Source organism: Mytilus trossulus, chromosome 7, assembly GCF_036588685.1.
Source record: "Mytilus trossulus isolate FHL-02 chromosome 7, PNRI_Mtr1.1.1.hap1, whole genome shotgun sequence".
NCBI lineage: Eukaryota > Metazoa > Mollusca > Bivalvia > Mytilida > Mytilidae > Mytilus > Mytilus trossulus.
In genome coordinates this window covers 62,866,013-62,886,135 of record NC_086379.1, presented here as the reverse complement: position 1 = coordinate 62,886,135, position 20,123 = coordinate 62,866,013, and the positions used below count along the sequence as shown (strand labels likewise).

General features: G+C 30.8%; 1 protein-coding gene across 1 annotated transcript; it reads right to left on the bottom strand.

The window, feature by feature from the left end:
* Positions 1-2,364: 2,364 nt before the first annotated feature.
* Positions 2,365-19,974, bottom strand: LOC134725517 (geranylgeranyl pyrophosphate synthase-like). The gene is made up of 11 exons (XM_063589390.1): positions 19,634-19,974; positions 16,597-16,665; positions 13,964-14,049; positions 13,583-13,629; positions 12,596-12,712; positions 11,356-11,457; positions 9,636-9,696; positions 7,344-7,422; positions 6,100-6,202; positions 4,250-4,364; positions 2,365-2,558 (listed from the first exon to the last, which is right to left on the bottom strand). The coding sequence occupies exons 1-11, from the start codon at positions 19,682-19,684 to the stop codon at positions 2,468-2,470; spliced, it is 921 nt and encodes a 306-aa protein (XP_063445460.1). The 5' UTR covers positions 19,685-19,974; the 3' UTR covers positions 2,365-2,467.
* Positions 19,975-20,123: the final 149 nt, after the last annotated feature.

Genomic DNA, 20,123 nt, shown 5'->3' with positions numbered 1-20,123 from the left:
GTACTTCTGAAAGTAATATCTTATATATTTGATGATATAAAGTGCATTGTAAGAGGAAAAATATTTGTAAAATTAATCATTTAATGTGCTACCGACAAAAGATAGTAAAAATATACATAAAATATTTGCTTTCAATGCTGTTGAAATTTAAAATATATACAAACTTGTTCATCTTTATACAAAAAAAAAAATGCTAAAGTAATTGATTATACCAAAAACATCAATTTCCTATCTGACAAGCATATTTGAAAAATATACATGTACTTTCAATTAATTATCAAAAGTACAGTGATTCAAATAACTAAAGTTTACTGCATCATGTGTGATCTTAATGAAGAAGTATACACTCTTATGATTCATTTCCATTGTTTTAAAAACAAATCAACAAGTCTATTTGGTCAATTATCTATTCAAAATATGTGTTTAAATGATTTGTTAGATTATTGTATTGACTCATTTTCAATGTTTTTAGTAATGCTTATATATATAAGCACCATTCTTTCTTATTAAAGAAGAGGAACGAAATATACCAGAGGAACAGTCAAACTCATAAATCAAAACAAAAACTGACAATGCCATGCCTAAAAATGAAAAAAAAGATCAGAGATGTGAACCAATTCTTATTGGTTGTCAGTTTCAGAAAATACAGTACCCATGACACGCAAAATATGTGTAAAAAGTAAAAGAACAAAAATACCGAATTCTTTTTGAGGCAAAATTATCTAAATATACTTTAAAAAGCTGAGGACAATCCATGATTGGCAAATTTTAGAGGGGGGGGGGGCGCACGCCCGCCACCCCCGTCTGAATCCGTCCAAGGTAAATAGTGATTTGAAATGATTTCATACCGGTTTCTTATGAACAATGAAAATAATCTAGTATTATCCGTGAATTTCACTCTTCACTATATAGATGATGTCCTCTTACTCAATAATTCAAATATTGGCATACCTGTTGGTGATCTTCTGCTGTTGTTTTTTTTTATTTGGTCGCGTTGTTGTCTCTTTGACACATTCCCCATTTCCATTCTCAATTTTATCTTCTTCAATAAAATTGAATTATTACATTTTCAAATGGACAATGAGGGTCGGTTGAGAACAAACTTAATGGCAAAAGATGAGATGATTGCAGCCTCCAAATATTGGACTTTCTATATCTACGCAGCAGCATTCTTGTAGTGCCTTCATTTTGAGTATTAATCTGCCATTTGATACGATATTTCAGAGTTAACATGCACTTCTTTGATTTCCATGATAGTGGGTTTCTGCTTACAAGTTTTCTATTAAATTAAGAGTTCCTAGTGGTGAAGTTCAAATCGTCCCTTCGATAATTTGACGAATGCAAGTATGATTATGTTGACTGTTATTGAATATGTTCAAATTATCGTAATAACAACTCCGTCCTCTTATCCACGAATGTGACAATCCAAATTAGACTTATCAGCAGGTTGGTACTTATATTAGCAGTTCTTCTTCGTTGTTCTCCTCTTATATTTAATGCGTTTCCCTCGGTTTTAGTTTGTTATCCCGATTTTGTTTTTTGTCCATGGATTTATGAGTTTTGAACAGCGGTATCCTACTGTTGCCTTTAATTAGCAACATAGGAGACGTCACTTGTGGAGTAGGATCTGATATCCTTTCAGAGCTGACTGAGATCTTCCCACGTTTTGGTGGAGTTCGTGTTAATCTAATCTTCAGTTTTCAATGTTGTTTCTGTTTATATTGTTGTTTGTCTTTTTATTGTTTTTTGCCATTGCATTGTCACTTTTATTTTTTTTTTATCGAATTTGGAATCTCTAACATCTCTTCCTTTTTTGAAAATATTTATTGTTTATAAAACGTTGAAATATTCAAAACACTATATAAGGCTTTCTAATCCTGTGTAAAGATTGTGTAAAATATAATTTGTACAACTTTTAAATATAATCTATTATTAATGCTCATCAACTTTGTATATGATTTGGCTTCCTGACAGTTTTGATTCAAGCGATGACTAAAAGTCATATGTAGATAAAACATGTATCTGGCATACCAAATTATATGCCTGGTATTATATCTACAGGCAATGTTTGGGATCTGATCCAAGATGTAATCCTTTAACACAGAATTTCATTAAGAGGAAACTCTGAACAGAAAAGATGTTGTGAGAGCAGTAATTTCCCATATAATTTATATATGTAAGGGATCTAACTGTTTAACTTTGTAAAACCATTTGTTGCCCTCTATAACAGTACTCCTTATATCCATATCTCTAACATGTAGATAAAGATTTTATTATACAAGGTTCCAAATTATGAATAATGCGAAAAAGTACACACCAATAACAATAGTTTAATACTATATTGTTGCATTACAAAAATCAAACTCATTATTTAAAAAATTTATTGCACATGTACATGAAATAAGACGAATAATGAATGGTCCACTGTTCATAAATATGCCATTTTAATGCCTATGAGTCACAATCATCAATTACCATTTCGATAGATTTTCTTGAGTTCGTTAAATAAACTTGTTAGAATAGGGTTTCCTCCATGCTGCTCTATCAACTCTAAGGATCTAAACAAAAAAATATAAAAAAAATATACATAAGTCCTATGAAGGATTGAGTAAAAACATCCAAATGAATAAATTATATTCCAAGATAAAATAATCTATTTTCATGGAGATATCCTGTCTGCTTTGCTTTCACCAGAAAATTAAAATCTGATGCATTAAACCCTTAAATACCAGGATAAATTATCACTTCCCAGGTATATCAAAACCTCATCTGACCTGGAAACACAACATTGAATGTTAATAAGTCAAACCCCCTTCACCATAAAGACATATTTAGGTGCTTTCTTGGTAAATTATTTTTTAATGGTTTTTAACAATTCAACTTTTGATTTTCAAATACACTGCATTACACACGTTTCCATTATTTAGAAAGTAAAAGACTTGTACACCTAAGTCATCATATCTGAAAATCTGTCTATACTTTGACGACTTTCAGTCTTTATTACTCAACTAAACACTAAATATAAGTCAATGAAGCCTATATTGCTAGAAGGACAAATTTTTATACTGGTCCCTCCCTGATGCTTTATTCATCCTTTAAATGACTGCACATTACTTTGTATCTAATGTGAGAATTTGAAAATAAAACTTTACCTAGGTCCTTTAAACAAAATGTCAGTCAATTAAACCTATCTTTGGTGGGTAGTTGTATATTCCCAAAGATGCATAAAAGCACCTAGTTTTATAAAATTTTGTTCAATAATAGTACCATAGAACCAAGCTAGAATATAAAATTCAGTCATTGTTGAAGAAACCATGTTTATACAACCATCTTAGTTTCCAAACCGAAATCTTACAATGTACATTAGAACTGGACATTAACTTCAAGCTTACAAGCCAGTTAACAGTAAAATTTTACTTATCTTAGGTCACATGGTCTGCCACCTCAAAGCTGCACATGCAAATACACCTTTTTCGTTTGATTTTTGACTGAATTAGTTTATCTAACATTAGGCTATTGATGTACATAATAAGGATACTGAATCATTCAAGTTCAGTTCATAACTTAAAGCGTTTCACATGGGTTAATAACAATTATTGTTATTAAATTTTCATAGGTGCTTTTAAACTCCAATAAAAGAACACATAATTCAACCAAGAATCATTGAAAGATCCATTTATCAAAAAGTATGCACAAAATTGTTGTGCTTACTAAAAGATTATACTTCTTGTATCATAAAGTATCAGCTAAACAGGAAATAGGTATGGGAAAGATCTTATTAAAAGCATTCACATTTTACTACCCATCAAGCTGCTGACTGTATACAAAGTCAATAGGTAAGTAGTACAAAAGAAATCTGTGAAAAATGTTCAAAGTTTGTTCAAGATATTGAAATTTTCAAAATCTCAGCAAACAGAAAAGTAGGTCTCACAGATACAAATATTGTTGTTCAATAATAGTCCCATAAAACCAAGCTAGAATGTAAAATTCAGTCATTGTTGAAGAAGCCATGTTTATACAACCCCCTTAGCTTCCAACTCGAAATGCTCACACATTACAACTCATCACAGAAAAGACAGCAAGACAGACATAGTATTACAAAATGGGGATATTATGGGTATAACAATAACATACTGCTTTAATCAGTAAAGCCATTTCCATGAAGATGGTATTAACATTGTTTTCACATTGTTTGATGTTGGATTTTCAAAAATTTTAATGAGCACCAAACTTTCAATTGTTAACTCACCTTTCTTCAAGTTTAATCAATGTCTGCTTTGTATATTCAAAAGATCCAATTTTTTCTAAACAGTCCACACAGTATTTTTTCACATCGTGGTCTGTAGTTCTCTGTCTAATAATACCTTGTATAGTTAAGGAAGCTAAGAAAATGTGCAGAAGAAAGACATTTCTGAATATTTATCAAATATTGTGAAATAGAAAAAAGAGAGTCTTTTTTTTGTAAATATTAGCTATCAATGCTTGAAAAAATGAAATATGCAGACTTTTACATCTTTAAATTAAAATGTCATACTAAAACATATATTTCCTTCCTGTAAACCGTATTTAACAGATAAACAAGTAATTTGTGTAAACAGCACTTTTAAAAGTACAGTGACCCAGTTAAGAAGATTATGTTCTATTACATGCAGATATATACACATTTTTATCAATTTCTGCCATGTTGAAATTGAAAATAAATAAATCTACTTAGACAATTGCCTCTCACAAATATCTGTATGTAGACTCAAGGACATCTTTCTGGTTGAAATACTTTTTTTTACCATCTCATACAAGAGATTCCAATTTCGATTTTATGAATGAACTGCCATGTATGTATGTATGTAAGTATGAAGATCCCTCCGTGAACGGAGCACCCCTCAATTGCTGCGAGGGTACAGTGGAATCTGTGTACACTCCCTATCAGGATTAATGGAGATGTGTCACTAACTTATATACAACCCACCACCAGGACAATCCCCAACCCAACACAGAGGGAGTGTTAGGAGACACAGGGAAGTCTGTTATTATGGTGGAGGAAGCCGAAGAACTCGGGAGAAAACCACCAGGCCACTCGGTGGAAACAGACAAACCAGAGAGATTTCAGAAGATTGATCTCCAGGTCAAAGTAGGGGACATCTTTGACCAACCGAGGCCTCCAAAGTACCCATTCTAGTTTAAACTCCGGTCTGGGTACCAGAGATGTGTGTGAGAGGGTGAAAATTACCCTTCTGATGTACTGATATTTTTAGCACCCCGAGTGAGAATCGAACTCGGGACCATCAGCACTGTAGCCATCGGTCTTAACCACTAGACCACGAACTCACATGGTTTTTCTAGGGTCATTTTGGGGAAAACACACTATTTGACATTATGATATATAGATATTTGCTTTGAGATGTCATTTTTCCCCCAGGAACACAACAATTTGAAGATCATGTATTTAAATATACCAAGCATTTTTAGTTATTCACATAGCACTAACATTCTACTTGATTAAAACTTAGAAATAATTATCATGGCTATTCCTGAAAATACTATGTCCCCACATAAAAGTGATAAGTCTGTTTAAAGATATATGAATGTTTTTCAAATAACTAACTTAAAATATTCATAACAATCATAATTCGTATCACATATATAGCAATCCTTGTAAACCAGAGTTACTCACCAGGACGAAAAGATGTATATCATGCATGATACACAAGGTCTGGTCACCAAAAGAATTACTGTTTCTTAATGATTAAAATAACATTAAATAAATTGGGAATGTGTACATGAGACACAGGTGATGCCCAACACTAGCATGTAATGTTATAAAGGGACACAACTCAAGAAAGGTATAACTAACACCAGAATTTGTACTTGATCTGAGTTTTGCCATTATCAGCATTGTGTATAAGTTTTATAATTTGGTTGAGGCAAAACAAATTAAGAGAACAGAAACCAATTTCAGCACACAGATGGGCAAACAGACAAAAAATGGTAAAACTTATTGCCCCTCCACAACAATTGGGTAATAAAAAACTGATATGACAAATAAGTGCTATCTCATATGATCATCATCAGTAGAAATTGTAGCACATCTGGCAAGGATACTTAGTACTTGATTGTCATGTGGACTGCTTCTGATGGCATGAATTATAGGAAAGGAAAACTTTCCTTCTGTTAAATCTTCACAGTAACTTTTATTTGCCTCATACTGAAATAAGAAAAAAGCTGTGAAATTAACTGCTTTTATTTAGCTTACTGTTGCAGATTTCTATGAATGACTACTAGTAATGTACATGGTATTGTTTATGTTTACAATTACCTATAACAAGCATGCCTATTGTCAATAGATTCAGTCAATCAATTAATAGTCAATAAACAGTATTGAAAATGAAAAGTTATCTGAAGCCTAACTCCATATACCAAGAAGCTGTAGCCCTTTTTACAAAAAGTATAAAATTTGTCGTAAGTCTAAAATATTTCTTAACAATTCAACTAAATATTTTTATCGTAAGATTATTTTTACACTTAAGATTTTTTGTGAAAAGGGCTACTGGAATTTGTAGTTGCTGACGGAATTATTTTTCAGAGTTAGATGAACAGATAGGTAAACCAGTATAACATTCCCTCCTTTTAACATATATGCATCTTGCATTCTATTGAGAATAGTTGTGATGCAAGACTGTACATGTGTCTACTGTTGATGACAATATGAAGACCTTAAGATATCTTTGTTAGTCTTATTAAGTTGATGAGCTGCTGTCTCCATTGTATGCATAAATACACACCCCACATTGCCTTTTAAATACTTTGTATTCACATCAAATTGCCGAATGTCATGACATACTAACATGAACAGTTCATAATCAACTTTAATGTAAACTAGATGTATCAAAATAGTTATTAACAAATGAACGTAATCATAAAGACCTGTCAAGAGTCATTTAACCATGGGATTAAGTTCAAGGTCAAATAATGATTGTCTGAGAAACATATTATATCTATGATGAGTTTATTTACAAAGAAGTAAAGATCAAAGTGACAAAAGCAGTTGACCTACTTTTTAACACTGATACTTTAAAAGCATCTATACTTACTGGATTTATGATGGTAAATTTTGGGGATCTTGCTTCATAATGAAAAGGAAATACAGATTCGATGAGACAAATAAACAATAAAATTATAAATTATAATTTTCTCTCTCATCTAAAGTATAAGGGTTTCATAAATCAACACTGCTGATGTCACATGTAAAGATTTCAGAACATGGACTTGTTTTATGGCATGTTGTTCTCTAACTTTTTGCATATTGAATTTATGTTGTCTGATCTAATATAAACCTTTAGACTTACCTCTTTAGAAATCAAATTAGCATAATCATCTCTTATTTGGAAATATAAACCCATACAGTCTAATAAAGGTTTAAAATCACTGAAATAAAGAAATATCATATAAAATTTAAACCATGTTTATAGAAAACTTATACAAGCAGAGGCAGATACATTGGCATGTCACTGGGGGCACTTGACAACCTCCCCCTCCTCCCAACCCTCTTGAGGTTGGCAAAATATTTTGTCCCTATAGAGTATAATTTAAATTTTGATTAATTCACCAATAAGTCTATCACTAATTATATGCTTGTCGTTCTATTTTCAATACAAACAATTTACCTTGAGGCATTAAACATGTACCTTGACATGTATCTTTATACAATAAATCATGACCATTAATTACTATTTCAGTTCCTTTGATGTTGAGGTGTGAAACTGAAGAGACAATTTTCAATTTGTGAACATTTTTCCTTCTTCAATTTTATATATTTATGTTTCTATGTTTAAACGTTATTTTCAAGTTTTCACAAACAATATTTTGGCTACTGTGATGAAAAAATACAAATGCTGTGTCCATGTTGTCATTATATTCATAATTAACATCCTAAATCATATACTGAAACTTTTACAAATCTCTGTCAAATTTTATTTTTTTACATGTTTTTAAATGTTTACCTCTTGAAACTTTGAGATATACATGCATGTAATTAGGACTAAAGGGTGAGAAATGACTAAATGGATAAAAACTGATGCATGTAAAGTATGATTTACACTTAGATCTTGCTGTGATTGTTTACACTTTTGCTCACAGACATTAAACAAAAATAATGATGAGGGATGACCATTTTATGTCTAAAATAAAACATTGAAATCAAGTGGTCAATGAAAATAACATTGGAATCAATTTTGTAAACCATGTACATGTGTTATCATTGTTAATGCTACCTTAATAATGATCTAAACATAAATTAAGTAAAAATCGAATATTTTGAAAGTTTGTTTGGTGACACCCTTGAAAAACTTTGGAATCAATCCCTAACTAGTATAATTTAAACAATCAGGTGGTTAATCTGTTCTTTATAGATCTTCATGTTTGCAAATATATAATTTTTGTAAGTAGATTAGAACTTAACACTGCATTTGTTGCAGAAAAACTTCCATAGGGTCTATCTGACCATGATGATACCTCAAATTTATAAACTGTTTCAGCATCATTAAAACTTTTTTTTTAAATATTAGAACTTCAAGGCACAAAAAAATCTCTGTGTCAGCCTTTATTTGAAACTTTTATACAGGTAAACAATGTTTTACTTCATTTTAAATGTTTCATTAAGATTTTATTGCATGTTATGTGTGTGAGATTCAACTTTATAATACACTGGTTTTATACATCTTCAAACAGTTTTTATACTGTGTACAGTGTTACTTGCCTTATCTCACACCTGAGTATTCCAACATCCTGCTTTTACACCATATTTTTATGGTCCAAAAATTTGCCTTTCCTTGCTGGAAAAAAGTTAGTTTTCAGACACCCTGTTTAATCCAATATTTGTTTCTGGTTCCTCAGTGTGTCGGATACACAGGTTACACTGCATATATTTTTATATTTGGTGTGTTGTATATTTAACTGATGCAGAATCAAAATATTTTTTATCTTACAGCCCCAAGAAATATTAAGAAAGATACAGAACAATGGAACATTTAACATGCAGTTATAAAGTAAAAGATATGTAGCACTGGTAATACTGATACAATTACCATAAATCATCAACAAAATTTGTGATTCAATATGTACATCTCACAAATAATTCATGGAAGTTCGCTACTCAGTTTCAAAATAACAAACTTTTCATCACATTTATTTATATTGATACATGTGATAGGGGATTAATAAAGGAACCAAAAAAGCCAAAAAAATATAAAGGTCAATGTGCTTCTTTTCAAGATATTATTGATTGACATTTTGGCGGGAAAATGTTCTCTCTTTCGATTTTTCTTTAGCTTTATCATTAACAAGTTTAAGTTCTCAAAAACACTTAAGAAATAAAGATTATACTTAACTCTTACAGACAGCTTATAATTATACATGTAAATGATTTTTAAAGAGAAAATGTGGGTCAATGGACAAAATTTTTTAAGGCATTCAATTGGATAAAACCAGAAGATTCCGAAAATCTGACAAAAATTCCAAAACATGACAAGCAAACATCCTTAAGTACCTGTCCAAAGCTATGAGCCTGCTGTTATCATGTCTTCCAGTTCTAGTTTTCAAACATTTTTAAAAAGTAAAATATACTTTTGCACTTCTCTCACCTTTTGCATTCACTAAATAACTGCATTAATCTTACAGCTAGTCCAAATAAACCACCAGTTTCTGAAATAAATAGTCCAAATCTTAATTAAGTCACCATAAAATTATTTGACTTGAAGATTAAGAATGTCAGAATGAATTAATTGAACAAATTTTAAGTCAATAAAAGTGAAATAATAATTCACATTTAGTGGCCAGTAAGGTTCATCATTTTCAAAATAAGCTAAGAAACATTGATGATGAATTATTATTCATTTGCGAGTAAACAATTGGACCTCACTGAATCCATATTCATATGAACTTAAATTTAACTCCTTTCTTTGCAGATGGATAATGCATGAACTGTGCATGTTCAGTTATTTAAAGGAAAAGAATTTCAACAAAGAAAGTGAAACATTAGATGGTGTCTAAACTAAAATAAACACAAAAGTAAACTATATATTACATACATTTGTAGGTCAGTGTTGGAGACCCTACCTAGACATAAATAGTTTTTTTTTTTAATTTCTGTGTCATTTGGTCTCTTGTGACAAGTTGTTTTATTGGCAAATATACCACATCTTCTTATTTTCATATTTAATATTATCAACTAACCAGATGCTCTGCAGGGCGCAGCTTTATATGACCACAGAGGTCGCACTCTGAACAGTTGGGGCAAGTATGGACACATCATTTAAGCTTGATACAGTTCTGAATTTGGATTGTGATTAAATAGTTGACACAACATAGGTTTCTGACACAGAATGAATGTGGTCTAAGAACTTAAACTTAAAAACTTTAAAATTTTAAATTGGACATTTACCTATTATGGTCCAATATCCAAAATCTAAATACGTGGTTAGATTCTGCATATCATAGAACCCCAAGAATTCAATTTTTGGTGAAATCAAATAATGTTCAATTTTAGACCCTCTAGACCTCAATGCGGACCAATTTGATGACTGGGCACAAATATTAAAAATCTAAATACATGGTTAAATTCAGCATATTGAAGAACCCCATATATTCAATTTTTCTTGGAATAAAACAAAGTTTAATTTTGGATCCCGATTTGGACCAACTTGAAAACTGGACCCATAATAAAAAATCTTTATATTCAGCATATCAAAGAACCCCAAGAATTCATTTTAAGTTAAAATCAATACTAAGGTTAATTTTGGACCCTTTGGACCTTAATGTAGACCAATTTGAAAACAGGACCAAAAATTATGAATCTAAATACAAGGTTAGATTTGGCATATAATAAATAATAAAGAACCCCAATCATTCATTTTTTGATGAAATCAAACAAATTTAAATTTTGGACCCTTTTGGCCCCTTATTCCTAAATTGTTGGGACCAAAACTCCCAAAATCAATCCCAACCTTCCTTTTGTGGTCATTAACCTTGTGTTAAAATTTCATAGATTTATATCTATTTACTTATATTAAAGTTATTTACTTATATTGAAGTTATTGTGGGAAAACCAAGAAAAATGTTTATTTGGGACCTTTTTGGCCCTTAATTCCTAAACTGATGTGACCAAAACTCACAAAATCAATCCCAACCTTCCTTTTATGGTCCTGAACCTTGTGTTTAAATTTCATAGATTTCTACTTACAATTACTAAAGTTATAGTGTGCAAACCCAATGTCTTCGGACGATGACGACAACGATGCCAACATCATACCAATATACAACCAAAACATTTTCAACTTTTGCGGTCGTATAAAAATGACTTACTTCTTATAACCATAATGTTATATTCCTCTTCTGTTGGACACACTACAGAATCCCTCCAGTATATATCCATACCCTGTCCTCTGTGAAGCTCTAATAACTGCTCTGAAACAAAGTACATAAGTTGCCTTCATCAAGTATTTATAAATGTTCCTGTTCTTTCATAATAAGAGTTTTGTGAAATAATAGCAAAATGTATCTATACAATGTAGGTGATCCAATAGCCCTTTTTGGTCTCAGTTAATGTAATTGGTTATATTTTAATTTATTGGTGGTGTTTGGTGTAGTGTCCTGTATTTGTTTATTCTTGCAATAAGTCTTTGATTTAACACATATAAAGGGTAAAAACTCTTTCTACTTTATTTGAATTCTTCTTTTAATTTTTGAATGATTGAACTAGGATTTTTTAATTTTTTCTTCATTAAATTACAACTAAGCTGGCATGCTCATCCATGTCGCGAAAAGGTGTTTAGCTCAATCTTCTCAGAAGAAAGACATGTGAATTAAATGTTGGCTGCCAGAACAGCAATTCTCTATATCCAAAATATGTCTGCCTATGCCAAAAAAAAGTTGATCTTAAAAAACAAAGGTGAGCAAGTTTACAAAATTTTCAAACCAAAAATGTTTATTTTTTTGTGTGTAAAATTTACTTTGTTGAAAATTTTGAGATAAACATTAATCCATCTAAAGCTTGTTAAGATTGGTAACATCATTATAGAATTAGACAAAAGTGTTATTTGCTGTAGGATTAATTGAAATAAATCAGAAGATATCACAGCTGCAATTCATGATGCCATCAAATTCCAAAAAAATATGAATCTTCTAACCTCATAGTCTTTAAATCAAAATAAACTTTGTAAAGATTTGTCAAAGAGTAAAAAATAGAAAATGGCAAATAGACTAATGAATAAGCTCTGGTTGGTAATCTTCATTTCTTTTAAAGGACCATACATAATCATTGAATCCGATTCTTCATTTCAAGGGAGATAACAAAAATATTAATTTTCTTTTCTTGTTTATAGCATGCATAGTGCTTTTATCCATTAAAAAATACTTAAACATATCTTTATACGCAATAAATAGTGTTTTTATCCATTTAAAAACTTAATCATCTCTTTAAACCTAATAAATCACTTAAACGTTAACATATTTTTTAAGTACAAATGCATAAAATGGTAATTTAACCTACCAGGTGTGAAAACTATATAAATAGACAAATTCTACAAACAGAATGAATATTAACCTGTAAAGACTTTGGTTGCTTCAGGATGTTCTAACATTAAAACTTTCTGTAAACCCAAGAAATAGATGTAGTTTGCAGAATTGATGGTATGTGCTACTCCATATATGGAATGTGCCACTGAAAAAGATAAATAATCATTGTATAAATGTTGAAAGTGTATGAAGGCAGCTGTACTTTTGGCTTTATATCAGTAAATGTGAGAATTCATTGATACAGTTTAAATCATGATTCTCTGTCATGTCATAGTGTTATGATACTGTAAATTCAGAAATTATTGCGAGGTTTTCATTATTGCGAATAATGCGACTGAGTTGTAAATGCAATAATTAAAACTCACATTTTGTAATATTCTAACTAAATTAAGCATGACTTTTTTCAAAATCGTAAAAATTAAAATCGCATTCAAGTGTAAAATGACAAAATCGCAATAATAAATGCACGCAATTATTTCTGAATTTACAGTAATCTGTAATGAAAAACTCATTGAACTAAAAAACTTTTTTAATTTATACTTTTTTTTATAGTGTTCATATTAAATTTTTCAACTGATGAAGGTTTTAAATTGGGGTAAAGTTATGATAAATTAGCTAACTTAGCCATGATCATGATATGTGCCTGTTCAAAATTAAAGCAAAAAAATGTCTTAGGGATGTTGTCCCTTTCATGTTTAAAGTGAAATCAAATCATTCCTTATTTCTAACACTTATCCTATAGGTAGACAATATCTAGTTTTGATGTGCAGATGTGCAAACACGTTTTACAATGATGCTGTTTAATTTCCATTTTTTTGTGTAATAAAGATAAAAAGTTTGAAAATTTGACAGTTTATCTAAATAGTCCTAAATAAATTAAAAGACCTTGTTTTCTTCAAAAGAGCAAAATATTTATCTTCTTTTATGTAATAAGAGGAATGTCATACAAAACAGTGCTTGTTTATTTTATCTATCGACATAACCAATAACTTTATATTATAATAATTTGTATTACCTGGTATACCCCTTCTCAGTTTGGAATTATCTTCAATGTCATCTATTCTATGGACAACAAATAAAAGAAATAACATTCAATAGCCAGTTTTGTCATGAGGTATATTTTATAAATTGAAAATTTCACATTATTGGCAAACTATATTGTATAATTAATTTTTGGGGAAAAAACAAACATATAAAGTTGGGTGTAAGTATTTGGCAGGTTTTTTGTACTGTCAAAACATTTTTGGTAATTTTTGTTATTCTTTTTATGTATTATATAGTGTAGTTATGAGATGCAACATTGCATTAACATAAAACTGAAAGAAACATAAGATAAAATCACCAAGTACCATAAATTGAATGACAATATTTTTTTTATTATTAAGATTGTACTTACAATAAACTAGCATTATGTAACATCTGTGTAACTTCTCCAACTATCGCCAATTTGTCTTGTGGTATATTCAACCAACAATTAAATGCCTGCAAAAAAGGTGTTATTACAATTATAACAAAAAATACTTATCAAATGCATGCATATATATGTAACCACAATAGAAATTTTTGAAAAACTTTGCCCAAGAAAAAGAAACTTGACACAAACAACATAAACAATAAAACTGAAAAAAATGCAATGTGATAGATTTACACTAGGTTACATTCTTAATTATTGTTTGAGCTAAAAAAACTAGAGGCTCTTAAGAGTCTGTGTGTGTTGCTCACCTCGGTCTATGTGCATATTAAACAACGGACACAGATGGATTCATGACAAAATTGTGTTTTGGTGATGGTGATGTGTTTGTAGATCTTACTTTTCTGAACATTCTTGCTACTTACAATTTGGTCTATTTGTAGTGAACTTGTCTCTTTAGTTACAGAGGAAAATATTTTGTAAAAACTTCGTTACCAAAATTTACCAAATTAATGAAAACTGTTAAAAATTAACTATGAAGGGCAATTACTCCTTAAGGGGTCAACTCACCATTTTGATCATGTTGACTTATTTGTAGATCTTACTTTGCTGAACATTATTGCTGTTTACAGTTTATCTCTTTTCTATAATAGTATTCAAGAAAATAACCAAAAAACAGAAAAAATTCCTTGAAAATTACCAATTGGGGGCAGCAACCCAACAACTAGTTGTCCAATTCATCTGAAAATTTCAGCGCAGATAGATATTGACTTGATAAACAATTAACCCCCCCATGTAAGATTTGCTCTAAATGCTTTGGTTTCAGAGTTATAAGTCAAAATATAAATTTTACCCCTATATTCTATGTTTAGCCATGGTGGCCATCTTGGTTGGTTTGGCAGGTCACCAGACACATTTTCTAAACTAGATACCATAATAATGATTGTGGCCAAGTATGGTTAATTTGAGCAAGTATATTACAAAAATGTATGAAAAAATTGGTAAAAATTGACTATAAAGGGCAATTACTCCATAAGAAGACATCTGACCATTATGGTTATGTTGACATATTTGTAGATCTTACTTTGCTGAACACTATTGCTGTTTACAGTTTATCTCTATCTATAAAAATATTCAAGATAATAACCAAAAACAACAAAATTTCCTTTAAAATTACCAATTCAGGGGCAACAGCCCAACAACCAGTTGTCTAATTCATCTGAAAATTTCAGGGCTGATAGATCTTGACCTGATAAACAATTTGACTCTGTTAGATTTGCTCTGAATGCTTTGGTTTCAGAGTTATAAGCCAAAATCTACATTTTACCCCTATGTTCTATTTTTAGCCATGGCGTCATCTTGGTTGGTTGGCCAGGTCACCAGGCTCGTGTTTTAAACTAGATACCCAAATGATGATTGTGGCCATGTTTGGTTAAATTTTGCCCGTTAGTTTCTGAGGAGAATATTTTTGTAAAAACTGCAAAATTTCCTTAAAAATACCAATTTAGTAGCAGCAACGTAATTAACCCAACAATGGGTTGTTTTCGATTCATCTGAAAATTTGAGGGCTGATAGATCTTAACCAATTGAACAATATAAACCCTTGTCAGATTTGCTCTAAAAGCTTTAGTTTTTGAGATATAAGCCAAAAACTGCATTCAACCCCTATGTTCTATATTTAGCCATGGTGGCCATGTTTGTCGATGGATCAAAACTTCAGATACAATTACTTACTAGATACCCTAAGGAACATTTATTTAAGTTTGAAGGTATTTTGGCCCAATAGTTTTAGAGTAGAAGATTTTTGAAAAAGTTTACAACAGACCACAGAATGATGATGACAGACGACAACGAACACCAAGTGATGGCATAAGCTCACAAAAAAGGAAGATTAATAAGTAAAAAAAACCAACTGAAAGCAGATTACAGGATTACAAATGCATGTAGACTGCTACCCAACAACTTCAAAGTGCCAAAGTTTTTTTTAATTCTATCTATATGGAAAATTTGGTAAAGATAACTTTACACAACATGCACAATGAAATCTCACAATTTTGGGCAACCATTGATGCTTGTATTCCTTGTGTTGAAGTATGCAGTTGTATTTTCTTTTAAATGCAACAGTGAGTCCTGAAGACAAACCCTTATGGTCTAATGTAGGCCGAGGTCAACCATGTACTGATATTAAGCTGAAACTAAAAACTACAAAATAACCTTAAAAAAAAGCTCTAGTCTGTTTGGAAAGCTAAAAACTAAAAACTGGACAGTACGTCTGTTTATTTTTTTTATCTAAAAATAAAAACATTTACAATAGGTCATATTGGTCATGTTTGTTCTGTTAGGCAGTTGAGCTGAAAAGAAGTTAGTAGGGTGAGACAACATATAACTGCTCTAAATCTTGCCAGTTTAATTAAGTTGTGTTAAATTGCTCAATCATAAAGTTTCTACATGTTTTTTTGATTTGATGCTTTCCATTTTTCTGTGTTTTTCAGTGTTGTTTGTCTTTCTGATGTTTTATTTCTACTCAATGTTTATTTCTTACATTTTATTGGATAACTTGTTTGTAAAAAAATCACTTTACAAATATAAAATGCATTAATTCTTGTAAATCTACTTACAGCTGCAAGTTTAGTACGAACTTGTTTTCCAGGAATCTGACATATATACTTATAGGGTTCTCGTAGCATCTGTAAAAAAAAGGGTCTTTTTACAAGGTTCACCTAGGCATAAATAATTTGAATAACGACATAGATCTCAGTAATGATTAACCAGATGCTCCGCAGGGCGTAGCTTTATACGACCGCAGAGGTTGAACCCTGAACGGTTGGGGCAAGTATGGACACAACATTCAAGCTGGATTCAGCTCTAAATTTGGATTGTGATTAAATAGTTGACACAGAATGAATGTGTTCTAATGAACTTAATTTTTTTGTTTTCTCTTAGAGCAATTCACTATGCTGTTGAATATTAATCCTCTCAAAAAATGTTTGAAGAAATTTTCTTTTTATTTATGAAATTTCAAATGAGAAAATTGAACCCAATTTTTTTAATCACATTTCCCTTTCCCTTATTCCAAAACTAATCTCAATTAAAATTTCTAATGGAGTTTGCAACATTAACTACTCATTTAAATACATCATAAAATATTAAGATGTAAAAAACTGCTTGTTATCACTGAATGGTAAAGATTATTTTAATTTATCAGTTGGTAGTAAAAAGTGAATATACATTGTATATTGTATAAAAAAGATTTAAGTTGATTCTTGACAAAGAGAGATAACTCCAATTAAAAAAAAATCTTGCAATTAGATATTTCTTGCTTACTATTCTGGACAAAGAAAGATAACTCCAATTAAAAAAAAATTTGCTATTTCACAATATTGTGCAATTAGATATTTCTTGCCATTGTGCAATACTGTGCAATTGAAAAGACTTGCTATTGCACAATACTTTATATAATAATTTTAGATCCTGATTTGGACCAACTTGAAAACTGGGCCCATAATCAAAAATCTAAGTACAAGTTTGGATTCAGCATATCAAAGAACCCCAAAATTTCAATTTTTGTTAAAATCAAACTAAGTTTAATTTTGGACCCCTTGGACTTTAATGTAGACCAATTTGAAAACAAGACCAAAAATGAAGAATCTACATACACAGTTAGATTTGGCATATCAAAGAACCCCATTTATTCAATTTTTAATGAAATCAAACAAAGTTTAATTTTGGACCCCGATTTGGACCAACTTGAAAACTGGTCCAATAATCAAGAATCTAAGTACATATTTAGATTCAGCATATCAAAGAACCCAACCGATTCATTTTTTGTCAAAATCAAACTAAGTTTAATTTTGGACCCTTTGGACCTTAATGTAGACCAATTTGAAAACGGGACCAAAAGTTAAGAATCTACATACACAGTTAGATTTGGCATATCAAAGAACCCCAATTATTCAATTTTGATGAAATCTATCAAAGTTTAATTTTGGACCCTTTGGGCCCCTTATTCCGAAACTGTTGGGACCAAAACTCCAAAAATCAATATCAACCTTCCTTTTATGGTCATAAACCTTGTGTTTAAATTTCATAGATTTCTATTTACTTATACTAACGTTATGGTGCGAAAACCAAGGAAAATGCTTTTTGGGTCCCTTTTTGGCCCCTAATTCCTAAACTGTTGGGACTTAAACTCCCAATATCAATATCAACCTTCCTTTTGTGGTCATAAACATTGTGTTTAAATTTCATTGATTTCTATTTACTTAAACTAAAGTTATTGTGCGAAAACCAAGAATAATGCTTATTTGGGCCCTTTTTTGGCCCCTATTCCTAAACTGTAGAAACCAAAACTCCCCAAATCAATCCCAACCTTTCTTTTGTGGTCATAAACCTTGTGTCAAAATTTCATAGATTTCTATTAACTTAAACTAAAGTTATAGTGCAAAAACCAAGAAAATGCTTAATTGGGCCCTTTTTGGCCCCTAATTCCTAAAATGTTAGGACCAAAACTCCCAAAATCAATACCAACCTTCCTTTTGTGGTCATAAACCTTGTGTTAAAATTTCATAGATTTCTATTCACTTTTACTAAAGTTAGAGTGCGAAAACTAAAAGTATTCGGACGACGACGACGACGACGCCAACGTGATAGCAATATACGACGAAATTTTTTTCAAAATTTGCGGTCGTCTAAAAAGTACAATCCAATTTGCATGCCCCAACAGTTCGATAACACATTTAACAGATCACTCCACGTTTTTGGTTGACTTTTTTTTAATTGTTGTCTTTAGTTTTTATGTTTGTTTTTTTTTGTGAACTGTTGTTGGTCTTTTTCTTTTTTTGCCATGGCCATGATGGCATTGTCTGTTTATTTTCAACTTATGAGTTTGAATGCCCATGTGATATCTTTCACCTCTCTTTTAGTCATAAAACATTACAATGATTAGTTTAATGTTGATAATCACTTGACCATGTTGACACATGCTTGACTTCTGCTACAGATATAAATACGAAACTGAAGTACTTGGCTTTTCATATACCTTATACCTTTATCTTCAGGTTGCTTCATAGGCCATTGAAGGCTACTACTGACCCCTCATCTGGGGTTGTCGTAAATGATTACTCATCTCATAATAATATATTTATATATAATATATCAAACTTATCAAAAATATGTATTAAGGTGTGCGCAGCTGAAACACTTTTAACACAAACATATGAATTTATATGGGTTCAAATTTTCACCATTTAATGCAGACTTAAAATTATTCAGAGTCTTTGACGTCACATAAACTACACTATTTTATCAACACCAAATTATTCAACAAGGCACAGATTTTAAATGATATAGTGTGTATCCAATCCCTGGATCCCGTTATTCAAGTAATTGTTTAGTGAGAACATATGTCCAGCTTAATTCTCGTTGCCATAATAGCGCATGTACATGTAATTTCCTTTTTCCTATCAGACTTCATTTCCCATTTTCACACTTAACGATCTTTTCCAGTGAAAGACTTGATTCCAGAAAACTCCAAAAACTCCAAAAACTGGAAACAAACTTTTTTTTCAAAAAAAAAACCATAGCCCCCCCCTTTTCAGAAAATCAAATGGTTGCTGCCTAAAATGACAAATAACATTCTGAATACCGATATATTACCTGTTCTGTTAAATCATCATTATTCTGTTCTTTTGATGTTTCTGAGGACATATTTTTCGAGGAATATGACAGGTTTTTTTTTCAAAACACTAAATAGTTTTACAATTTCCGGATATCCGTAATTACCACTGGTGAACTCCGGTTGATTTTCAATCTACTATTGTATATTCAAAACTTTTCAAATTGAAATGTGAAGCAAATATGATGGCATGTAAGGAATCAACAAGAAACTTAATGTATTTTTTCAATTTCAATACGTGTTTCTCCTAAACATAGGTATGACTAACAAATTATAAGTTTCGTGGTCGTTTCCAGCAATTTCCGGATATTGTTAAATTGTATCTTAAAGTGTTGGTACATTATGTACATTTGATTCAACTTTGCTAATTTCTTTCAAAGCACACAAAAATCAATCATATAAAGTAATATTTTTTTGTTTATTTGTAAACAAACGAATTCCATGTGAATTTAAAATTAAATCATAAAATAT